Source organism: Sinocyclocheilus anshuiensis, unplaced genomic scaffold (genome assembly GCF_001515605.1).
Source record: "Sinocyclocheilus anshuiensis isolate Anshui unplaced genomic scaffold, SAMN03320099.WGS_v1.1 scaffold101, whole genome shotgun sequence".
In the NCBI taxonomy this organism is placed as follows: Eukaryota; Metazoa; Chordata; class Actinopteri; order Cypriniformes; family Cyprinidae; genus Sinocyclocheilus; species Sinocyclocheilus anshuiensis.
This window is the reverse complement of record NW_015540892.1, coordinates 1,246,161-1,258,858: the sequence shown is the minus strand read 5'-3', so window position 1 is coordinate 1,258,858 and position 12,698 is coordinate 1,246,161. Positions and strand designations below refer to the sequence as shown.

The 12,698-nt window shown below is 39.9% G+C and overlaps 1 protein-coding gene across 1 annotated transcript in view; it reads left to right on the top strand.

The window, feature by feature from the left end:
- drc11 (dynein regulatory complex subunit 11) overlaps positions 1-12,698 on the top strand; it is a 34,728-nt gene that overhangs the window by 17,342 nt on the left and 4,688 nt on the right. The window contains exons 10-14 of the mRNA XM_016486715.1: positions 3,516-3,622; positions 3,945-4,043; positions 5,995-6,062; positions 6,457-6,539; positions 8,923-9,036. Coding sequence (XP_016342201.1) covers positions 3,516-3,622; positions 3,945-4,043; positions 5,995-6,062; positions 6,457-6,539; positions 8,923-9,036 — 471 coding nt within the window. The remainder of the gene's footprint in view (positions 1-3,515; positions 3,623-3,944; positions 4,044-5,994; positions 6,063-6,456; positions 6,540-8,922; positions 9,037-12,698) is intronic.

Sequence of the window (12,698 nt, the reverse complement as noted above, 5' to 3'; positions counted from 1 at the left end):
TGGCTCCTCATGTTTCAACCATGTTTTGACCAAATCTTAGATTGTCTGATTCGGTCTGATACCCTACAATTATTTCTGTATAATAAGTACACGCACAGCTTGTACAGTAAACAATGTGAGCAGCCATTCTGAACTCCTAAAAGATTTGTATATGTTCAGCAGACAAACATGTTTAAGTCCATGTCCTACATCCTGCCTGTCAGACAGCTAATTAGAGCCGAGGGTCTTTGCTGTGCGAGTTAATCGGCAGCACACTGTTTTATCAGCTGTCTGTAATTGGGATATGATCATGTGATTTATGATCATAAAGCAGACTTGACTTGACTTGATGTGGTGGGTTTATTTAGTTGTAATGAGGCGGAAAGGTGAACACCATATTTACCCAGATTTACCGTGACGGTAAACAATGCATTCAGCTAATCTGAACTCCTAAAAGATTTGTATGATATGTTCAGCAGACAAACATAGTTAAGTCCATCTCCTACATCCTGCCTGCCAGACAGCTAATTAGAGCTAAGGGTCTTTGTTGTGCGAGTTAATCTGCAGCACACTGTTTTATCAGCTGTCTGTAATTGGGATATGATCATGTGGTGGGTTTATTTAGTTGTAATGAGGCGGAAAGCTGAACACCATATTTACCCAGAATCAGACAATAACCAGCATGATCTCTAGAGGGACAAGCTCTGTTGGGAAAGTCACCCGCACTGCACTTGAGAATGGCTTATAGAGAGGCCAAGGAAGTCATTGTAGTACTCAGGGTAAGATTGAAATTGCCTGTTTGGGCTTGTCTGGCGCTTGCTTCCCTCTCGCTCACTTTTTCCCCCTTTCCCTTCCTGCATCCCACTGTCACGGTGCACTTGCTGGATGTGACCGATGCATTGCATTTTAGTCTCTTGGCAGAGAGAGCCGTGTTAAGGAAGTGTCTGTTTCTTGCTGTTAGCTGAATGATCGAGACAAACAAGCAAAACAGGCTGGCAGAAGGAAAGCAACTCTGTCTCCGCAGACTGACCGGCATACAAATCTTCACAAAAGGTACAAAAGACCATACCTTGAAGGTAAGTGGCCGCTATGGAGCCTAGTGGAGTAGATACAGCTGACCGCCCTCCAGCCCTGAAGTGTTTTTACACTCAGTCTCCATATGGTGGGGTGGCAAATGTGTTGTATATACACCATGTTCAGTCAGAGCAGATGTGTGTGGCCACCCCCTCCCACAAAACTGGCCGCCATGGCACAAGCTTTTCTGTTCATCCACAGTAGTGTCTGTTCTTCTTGCACCATGTGGAGTTGAAGCATTCTCAGAGGGCTTCAGTGCCAATAAAGAAGGTTTAAAAAGCTGACCCCTAACAGTCGTGTGTTTTCAGGGGAGTTAGGTGGATGTTGTCTTTAAACAAACAGGCCAGGCTGTGTGAATGCATCCCTCTGAAGGAGTGAGGCAATTATGTGGATCGTATTGCCCTGGGATGTTTTGAAAATGTGACTTTGAAAAGGAGGATTTGTGGACAACAGTTTGACCTCTGACCTCAGCAACAGATCTCATTTCAAAGTTCGATGCTTATTTTTAGGTTCCACCAGCGTGAACTTTAACATCAGTGGCCTTTGACCCCCGTGTGAACTTGACAGCACTGATTATTAGAGTTGTGTGGAATTCAGAATTAAAAATTTGGCTGTCTTTCATTTTATGAGTCAGTATTTGAATTGAACTGGCAGCGAGATGTTGAACTATAATTGAAATTACAGACAATTGGAATTTCCTGAACTGCAATTCAAAGATATTTTAACAATTGTTCTTCCACCCTGGTTTGTAAATCTGTCTGCAAAGCTCGTGACACACCAAACCAACATCAAAGAATGAGCAGCGATGAAAGCTGACTGTGTTGTTGCCTCGTGTCACCTGCGTGTAAGCCAAAAAGTTGCACTTGAACACACAGCAAAGACTACAGCCAGCAGCCAACTCAGTTGGAGGCAGTAGTCAACATTCGTTATTCAAAAAAGGAAACCAAATCTAGGACTCCAGATATACAAACCATAAACAAAGCAGCGCTTACCATTCTGAATATGAATAATTTTTATCAGTCCACCAGTGGCCAAAAATCCACCAACATGGTCCAACTAGTGTCGATGCTGCAGAATAACAAGCCTAGAAAACTGAGCCGACAGATGCTCAATGTTCCGACTTTGGCCGCCAGCTTGGTGTGTCAACTTTGTTGAGGCCTATAAAACCTTAAAACGTTCTAAGAACAGTGTATATAAGAGAAAAAAAAGTCATATGAGCAAGTATCAAACTTGTTGCTGTAGTTTGAATCTTGTTTTGGCATGGGCTCTATCAGACTTTCTTTGTTTTGACAATGGGTGCTCCCCAGAGGTCAGTGAATGTTGGCGTTTAGAACTGTCCATATTAAACGTCTGCTAGCTGACTACTTCAAATTCTATGTAACACTATTTATTTTCACAACAAACTACAACCACTCCTCATCACCCTGTTATGCAATATAGTAGTCAAACCTTCTTGTCTGTGTTCATGGATTTTGTGAATTGTAATTTCCCTCCCAATCTGACCTGATAGCTCAAAGTCTGTCTATACAGATATGAATAGATTGTTTTATGTACTTGTAATGACATTTTGTTCATTTTTAACCAAAAACTGGGGGGGCGGGGGCTTGTATTTAAAGCTTGTATTTAAAGCTACAATACAAAGCTGTATTGTAGCTTTAAATTCAAATGTGAATTCCAGTATTAGTTCTGTTTCAATTTGTAAAGGCACACAACCTTACTGTCTATGAGACTTATGTAGTTACATAAGTGTCCGTGTAGCTCAAACAGTAGGGCATTTTTATCATTATTTTATTAACTGATAACAATGTTTTTGTTGAATGCACTGTAAGTTGCTTTGATTACAAGCATCTGCCAAAAGTAAAAATATTTTTTAGCACTTTCACAAATGTTTGTCCTGGCAAGTTTAGATACATTTTTTGCTGTTTATTTCTGTGCGTCTGTATGATATGCAAATGGACAAAACAGGGAAAAACAACTTCAGACTCATTGTGAGGTCAGAACCTGCCATTCAGTCCAGTTCCAGTTTCCAAATCAACCTGGCATACTGCCTTTAGCCGGGACAGGAAGTGGGTGGAAATGGACTTCCTGTCAGGATGTGGCTCGTGAGAGCGCAGCACAGAGTACAATCGTATGCTACGTTCTCACCCAGACTACAGCACCTGTGCTTCCTCTACGCAGGACACACGCAGGAGCTCCGACTGAGGCCCAACAGACCTCGCTCAGAATTGTTTCCTCCTTTACACACAGTGCTGACTGATGTTCTCCTGGCTTTACTTTGATGCTTTGTGTCCAACTTGAATTTGTTTTCACATGTCAGAAAATGTCTATATGTTCTGCTCTTTAGATGAATGTAACGTGAAGCACCATTGCAGTTTCCCAATGGTATGATCATATTGTCACTGCTGTTGCCATGTGTTTTATTTAAATCTATACTTACCCTGTGGATTTGTTGTGCGTTGCAGAGGTTTGGCATAACCGAGATGAAAAACAGAACTTCCTTCAATGTTTTGATGCTCAATTGGTGTGTGAGGAGAAGAGATTGGAAGTTGAAGAGGAGCTCAGAGTTCAGGTGGGAGCAGAGCTGTCATCAGGGTGGAAACAGGGGCCTGTGATGAAGGAGGCTCAGTAAACACATATTAAACCTTCCAAAAGTATGAGGAGTGGGGCCCTCAGTTTCATAATTTTGTCTTGTACCCTTGTGAATTCAAGCCCTGGTTGGGAGTAAAGAAATCAACACTCTCTCTGCACTACATTTTTATAAAAGTCATAACACTCTATGAAAACAAAACACCTCAGCTCCTTCACTTCCCTTGTGGCCTAATTCATTCCTTTACATTTTTTTTAGTCTTTCTCCCACTTTGTTTTTATCTTTCTCTATCTCTTTGTTTCAGGTGGATGAACTGATGAGGCAGGAACTGAAAAACCTTAAGCTGGTGGTGGACCGAGACAAGGGAAAGAAAAAGAAAAAAGTCAAGAAAAGTAGTAAAAAGGTGAATGGCATGCATACTTCCTTGTAGATAAGACCTTAAGCACATTCTAAATGCCCTGCATGAGTGACAGTGTACAGATGCTCAGTGCTCCCTGCTCAGATTCTAGATGGTGACTGGTCTGTAAACGCCTGTAACGTGTCGTTTAGTCTGGATAGAACCAGAACTTGAGATGTACTCTCAGCCTTCTGTTTATGCACCTTGTGTGAGGGGCCCTGGCGTCATACAGTGATCTGCCCTTATGACCAGGAATGTGGGCTGGACAGAGAATTAGTAAAGGTGTCTTGCCCTCGTCAGCTTGAGTTTTGATAGGGCCCCTTTTTCCCACCTTCTCTACCACACACACACACACACACATAAGCAATATATGTCTAGTGGAACAAAGACATATATGCCTGGGTAAAGTACATTTACACACACAAGAAGGTTAAATGTGGCTTATTGACACTGGCATTTGAATATGCTTCCATAAAATCCTAAACCCAGAAACCCAGTGTTATCAGAATGTTGATGCTTTACGACTTACTACATCACAACGGTCAATACTAGACATTCATATGTGCAAAGTGCACACAATAAACACAAATTATCATGCTAGCAATATCTAGACAGAATAATAAACATAGACCGAGATAAATGTGAATATGTGTGTGGCTGTTTAACTGTGACCTGTAAATATATGTGAATATATAGGTGATCAATCCATCTCTGTATTTCCTGCAATCAGTCAGTATTGTGTCTTTTCCAAAACAAGACGCAGAGAAAAAGGCCTCATCGCATGCCTGCACAAGAGCTAGAATTCCTCAACAACATATTTGGCACTCTGCTTGAGTTGTTTTACGCTGAGAGGTTTTGACAGCTAAATCGGTCACAGACGCTGTCTTTCTGACGCGTGTAATTTATACACAAAGATGTTTTATCATTAATCATCCTGCAAATGCAGGCACACGCAAATCGCATTCAGCTATGCTGGCATAAGACTAAATTCTATTTTCTCACAAGGTTGGTATATTGAACTTTGTAAAACATTGAAATTCAAATTTTGGAAAACATTCAGTGAATTTTGGAAGCTATGCAATTTGGGTACAGCAAATGAAACATTATGCAACAGGGAGGGTTTGTTTGTTAAGTGAACATGCGATGCCCAACTTGAGCTAATGCTAGAAGGAGTTCACTCTGTCTGTTATATAGTTGCAGACATCAGTGTTTTTAGGAGAAAGCTACTGACTTCTCCATTCGCAGGGTGTTTTCGATCTTAATATCATTGACTCACAAACTCAGACCTGCCAGGAAATGATCTAAAATTCTCCATAAAAATATTTTGGGGAATCACAGTACACTCAGTCCAGTGGTTTCTGAGAAAAAGCAGTGGATATGTTCTATTCCTCACCCAATAAATATTTAGAACATTTGGTAATGTATTATCTGAGAAAATACCTGGCTGCTAGTCCTGCTAGTCTGGTTCATTTGTGGTTTGGAAAAGCCAAGCAAGGTTCCAGGGTGTCTCCGGCAAGCTGAATAAAAACGGTTGTATTAAGAGTTCTTTATGGATAATCAAGAAAATACACACGTGTAGTGACACACAGTGTAATCGATTTGTTTGTTAAGTCAAGTCACCAGATGTTTTTCAGGATTTTTTCATTTTGGGTGCAAGCACATATGCCACAAATCTGTTATTAAGATTTTTCATTGTTGAGTCAGAAGATTTAATATACTGAAACAGACATGTACATGTTCCTTGCTGTTAAAAGAAAAATACACTTCCTTTACAGTCTGACACTAATCTAGGAGCACTTTGATTCACATTATGGCTTATTTCAATCTATTTTAATACAAACCAGAAAAATTAATACTGGTACTGTCATATGACAAAATATTTTACTACCCTTCTTGATTCTTAATTATTTTCAGATCTTGTTGTCCATAACTAAAAACACATTTTCTTTGCTTTCAGAAAAAAAAGAAGGGGCGGAAGACTGGAAAGAAGAAGAAGAAGAAAGAGAAGGATCTCACAGCTGACAGGTTTGAATAACCAAACTGGTTTAAAATGCAAAGTCTGTTTCACAAGAATCTTATGTAGTTTAATCATTGCTAATAGAGCACATCTGACCCCTGCCACTGTTTGCACTGGGAGATGTAGCTCATATGTTAGACACCAGTGCACTGAGAGAGTTCTGCAATAGAGGGATTGTGTCTTTGGAAAGTGCTCAGGCGTTGTGAGTGTCAGGGGTTTGGAGCTCAGGGGGTGACTGGCAGACGTCCATGTGGAGCAGAAGAATTCATTGCTGGCTTTGAACGCTGTGATGTAATAGAAGGTTGCGTCAGATACACAGCATGACTGATCAGTTTGCAATGCTCTTTCTCTTGTTCTTTCTCCTAAACTTTCTGTCTACCTCTCTTCTTGTTTTCCCTCTAGGACCATAGAATCACTGTATGAGGAGCTTGTAATGGAAGGCTTCATAATCAGGCCAAAGAACATCAAGTTGACAGATTACATTGGTAAAAACCAAACACAATCACCACCGAGATAACAGTCACTTCTTTTTAGTCTCGGACATTCTGTAATTACCTGACCCAAAACTGGTTTCATTTGATCAATTCTGCGTTGAATTGAATGAAAATTCTGTCATTACCCTTATCCTGTCGTTCCAAACCCATATGACTTTCTTTATTTTGCATTTACATTACATGGTTCAAGTATCCCAATTCTGACTTTTTTTTGTGCCCATGTGGCACAGATCGGATATGACCCACGAACATGTAAGCAGGAAAAAACAAATGGATCCCAACATTCTCAGATCAGTTTCAGGCCTCATTCAAATGTGGAAATGTGAACTCTGTTATGAATCAGACACATGCATTTGCATCTGTCATGTAAGTCATGTAAACTGGTCATCAAAAGAATCTGATATAATCAACAAATTGGAATTGTGCATCAAGACCTGCTGTAACGTCGGACGCATGACAACAGAGTTGAGGATCCATCTGAAACTTTATTTAGAGCATAGTCAGACAGGCAGGGTCAAAACTAGTGATGGGATGATTGATACTGAGGCTCCGATGCTCCGACGCAGTTTTCAAAGCATTATTGTAGGCTTCAGTAATGAACCGTTTTTCGGCACAATTTGATGAAAGCCTCAAACAGTTCAGAAAGCCTCGGTTTCCCATCACTAGTCAAAACACCAGCAAAACAGTACATCCAAGGTATTCCAAAAGAGTAATCTACAGAGCAGGTAGTAAACTATCACAAACCAGGTAAACAGTCCAAGAACAAAGCATGAAGGCAAGGCAAGACAAGGCAGAAACTAGACAACATAACAGGCTAACAATAATCAGCAATGTGTGGATGAGTGCAACCTTTATCGTGTCACTGATGGGAAACAGGTGTGGTGTGATAATGAGTTCCTATGCAGGGGTTATGGGAAATGGAGTCCTGAGAAAACAAAGACGAAATCCACTATCGTGACATCTGCAGTGTAAATGTGGCCAAAATGTCTTCTTTTATGTTCCACAGACGAAAGAAAGTCATACAGGTTTGGAAAGACATAAGGGTGAGTGAATGATGACTGAATGTTTATTTATGGATGATCTATCCCTGCTTAAACTAAACATTACAATCAAAAAATATTTCATTCTGTTTTGAAGATGTAAACATTTCAGTTGTATGACACTTTTTTTTCTAATTGAATAGTCTATAAATGGTGTACATATTTCTGAATAAATGTTAAGAATTTTACTACAGTTAATTAAAAGTAGAGCAGCATATCAACTATAACCAACAAATTTTAAAGCTATGAAACTATGACGAACTATAATTATACTTAGCAAAGTTAAGCATATTTAAATAAATGGATCATTTATTTAATTGTTTTTTCTTGGAAAATTTATTGTAAAAAAAAAAAAACTTTTTTTTAACTCACTTCATTTTTTTGTAACATTCATTCATTCATTTGTTGTTGTTATTTTTATTATTATTATTATTATTGGACAATCAGATCTTATAGTCCACTCTGTCAATGGTACCAGAAAAGACTAGATCTTCATTTGGCACAAGAAGTTGAAGGCCCTTTAAGAATCATTCCATCCCCTCTGTTTCCTGGCAGTGTAATGCCACATGAAAAGAGAGACTCTTGTCCCAGTTCAATGGCTGTGGTCACACTTATGGACTCCAAACTGCCTCTGAAGTCATTTGTTTACTAAACATTTCAGTATTCCTGCTGATAATTCTTGGAAATAATTAGTATAGCTAAATAACATAAAGTACATAAAGTCCAATCTCAGAGCTGTAGCTTTGAAGTGAACATTTATTGTACATTGAGGTGTCTTTCCTAGAACAACTTAAAAACACTGCTTTCAGTGGTTTTCATGTTTTGCTATTTCTTACATCTCACAAGCACATTGAAGTCAGAGTTAACTCAGTCATATAGCAGCGTAAATGATGTTTTATGATGCAATGCATTGGCCAGGGGTTCAATCTGGGTTTTACTGCTAAAGCGACTTGATCACAGACACGTGCGCAGTGCTGAATCACATCCCTGTGAACGAGTGTGTATCACAATGGATTTTATGACTCATCAACGGTTCAACTGCACAGCGTAGCAACCTAATGTTGCTCTAAAATGGCACAAAATATGAAGCCTTGATATTTTGTTTCTGTTTAGTGTCTTCTTACAGGAACAGGGTGTGGCGTTTCAAGTATAGAAACCACATCGACTGCTATGTGATGGAACAACTTTGTTACTCTGAAAGTGTTTTTTTTACATTCCATGGAAACTAGGGTTGTAACGGTGATGTGATGCAATGCTGGCAAGAAGCCATTGATGTCTAATGTTTGATAACATATGTAAAGCAGTCTGGCATATGTTTTTCCTTGTCTCTCTAGGCGAATACAGTTACCTGGGCACAACATTGCGGCAAGCAGATATTGAGCCCATGCCATCTCTCTCTGATGTCAGACAGCTCATCGCACTGTATGGCATCCTGCCTCTGGGTGAGTGTAACCAGCTCTGACTAGTCAGGCCTAGTCAACACTGCTTCCCATTTTAGTCATTAAAAAAATGCGCAAAAACACCTGGAGTCTGGTACTACTAAAATATTAATAATCATGAGATATTTTATTTGAATATATCTTCATATGAAAATTTTAAGGAACATACAGTCTGAGAATTACCAGTATTAACAAAACCATTAATATTACTTATTAATGTTTTAAAACATTCACATAAACTTTCACTTTCAGATGAAAAAGGCAATGAATTTTTCATGCTGCAGTGGTTCATCAATCGGCATGTATATTCATGTTTATCAACAAAATTCAGTCCATGATGGTGTGTTGTAGATATAAATAGGCTAAATATATTTTACAATATATAAAATATTTTATTTTTACTGTATTTGTATGTTCTATTCTAATTAATTGATGTCTGCATAATGTATAACAATCAACATAAATTTTTCAGGAGCAGTACTATCAGATCCATGCACACGTTTGGGTGTGTGTGTGTGTGTGTTAGAGTAGGTAACAGAACGCACTCTGTCTGCCCTTCTGAACTGTACTTGACCTTAATAAGCAGCTCACGGTCTTTTGTAACTTTCTCTGGAGCGAATGCTTCATTGCCATAGCAATGCCTGGTGTCCCGTATCACAGTATCAACATCAACATTCATGCTATACCACTCACTTCTCATTTAATAACCCAGCATGGGCTCAATGGGATCAGCACAGGGATCAGGCAGATCATACACACGCTGTCCTGGTGGGCTGTAACCTTAACAACACTTTGCAGGGAGAGTTAGACTCTCCCTCAGTGATTCGTGGCCCTAGGCAGAAAAGGGTTACCACATAAACAGAGTTCAGTGCTAAAACAAAGATGCCTCAGTCAGCAGCGGCAAAACAATCACACACAGGAGTCGGGACGTCTATATCCCTAAAGATCTCTGTGGTATAAGAGAGTGCGATGTCTCTCCAGAGGTCCCTCATTGCAGCATTCCCAGAGGAGAGTAACAGATCATCTACACTGCAAGTACAAACCTGGATTGCTCCCAATACAGCAAAAATTCACCCTGTCTATTTTCTAAGTGCATTATCATCTTATTGTGAATAATTCATTTTTTATAACTGATAATTCAAATGTTTTTTTACCTCACCTCTACAAGCTCACTTTCATCTGCATCTGCTTTTGAGAGCAATGGCCAAAATCTCAAAATCTAATCATCAATAGATGCATAGAACCAAGTTCCCACATTTTTTTCTTTCCTGATAATCCTTCAAGTTACTTTGTAATTTAACTAATGCTAATACTGGCCAAGTGTTTTTTACATGTTAGACTGTTAAATGTTGTTTATGCATTTATAAAATTGGCATTTGGAGTTAATAGTTTGAAACCATTTTAATGGTAAATTTTCAATGTTTATTTTATGGATATTTTTGTTTGATTCTACAGACATTTAATTATCCTAGAAGCAAAACTGATGTAGTGCAGCACCAAATAAATATAAACCAACATTAGCCAATAGAGAAAATCATTCTGGTCTAAGCTTGCTAAAAAGAGGAACAAAGAGAAAGAGAGCAAAGATTAATCATTAGATTCATTATCCACTTTCTCAATTCCTACTCAGTGTGTGCTTTCTAATAAGACATAAATCCTAGATTTATGTATTTTTGATAATTGTCCTGCCTTGGCCTGAGGTATGTGTCTCTCTAAAGAGATCAAGTCTTGAGATCTACCCACTAGATTTAATTTAATTCCATTATTTTCTTTTCTTTTCTTTATATAATGAGAAGTGAGAAATATAATCACTCAAACCATTTTATTGGGCGGACTCGAGTAAATCTGATTTGAGCATATCAAAGCTGGCGGTTGTTAATTGGGACAGTGTGTGAAACACATGAACTTTGTTGTTTAGAACAACCGTTTTGTAGGTGATTGTAGAAAAGCACAGGTTTCTCACAGTGTCCCTCATTGTGCTTGTCTGTAAACTGTTTTATACTTGATAAACTTTGCAGATATTCTGAGGTCAAATGGACTTCCTCCATAACACAATGGCCCTTTTAACAGAGCTGTCGGGGGAGATTAGGAAGTGTAACTCAGTTTTGAATAATCATGTTTAAAACGTGGTGCATGGGAACTGTACACGCAGATACACATTCATTCATGCATACACATACACATAGGCTATGCTCCATTCTGCACACAATGTGTAGTAAAAGTACGCACTTCGCTGATGATGGTGAAGTCCATACTTTTGAATGTGCAGCAATGGGTGGCTAATATCCTATGAAAATTTCCTATGAGAGACAAATGAGCTTCCTCAAGGGGGCGCTTACCTGCCTGGAAAATTGAACTCTCCATTGAACCACATGCAAAACTCAGGATGTTTATTTTACTGGAACCATTTGTACACTAGAAAGTTATTTTGTTCAAATCATTAATTAAGCAGTCATACCTGAGACATAGCTGGAACTCCTACAGTCTTTATAAATATTGTCTTAAATTCTTATTCAGCTTACAAAAACAACTGTGATCCAACCTAACTATCCAGTTGAGACAATTGAGCCTTGTCTGGTGAAACATTATTCAGGTACTGTATCTTGATATCGAAGCTAAATTCATTACCTTATAAGTAATAGTATTTCTTAGCGTTTACCTTTATATAATGAAAAAAAAACGCAGCAGCAACTTTGGCTTTGCATTCCTTGCAAAAAACTACAAAAAATGTCAAAAGTAAAGCATTACAAACTCATCCTTTCTTCATGTGGACAATAGCCCAAAAAGCATGCACATACGCACACAAAGTATTATATCACTTGATTATGATTTTAGATATGTTAAGTCTAATTTTAAATTTAATTCTAATATTATTTAGGATAGTATTTGAATTAGGATGTAATCTATGCCCATGTCACGGAGACGGGTGTGCTAGAGATCAGGCAGGACGACGAAGATGACGAATACAATAATATTTAATAAACTCACAACAGGTAATCCAGACAGGGTAATTACACGTAGCACAAGGAGTAGAGTAGACATCAACAATAACCGACCGGGCAGATAACGAGGGGCAGACAGGTGAGCACAATGAGGTGATTAACTAATAATGAGAACAGGAACAACCGAATAAGGACACAGAGGGAGAAACCACAATCAACAGTCCACAGAGGTGTGACAGATCGCCTCCCCCCCTCCCGGAAGGCGCGTCCTTGCGCCGTGGAGACAGAGGGAGGGATGGAGGGGGATTTAGGAGGAGGACAAAGGAGTGGATGTGGGATGGTGACAGGGGAAGCAAAGGGCTGGCAGGCAGACATGACAGGTGGAGGTTCCAGCGGAGGATGGATATCTGGGAGGAGGCCGGCAGACAGAGACCAGGGGGGGCGACGAAGGAGGGAGGAGACAGAAGGGACCCGGAGCAGGAGGAGCTCAGCAGGACCCAGACCACAGCCATAAAAGCGGCCCACGGTGGAGCCGACGGTGGGATGAGGGATGACCGCCAACTCCAGGGGCGGAGACGGAGAGCCAACGAGCCAGGGGGATGCCGAGGATCCAGGGTGGAGCCGAGGGCTCTGGTGACCGAGGCGGAGATCCGCGGCGAAGCCGAAGCGACTGAGGACCAAGGTGGAGCTGGCGGGAGGAAGGAGCCCGATGGAGCAACAAGGCGCAGC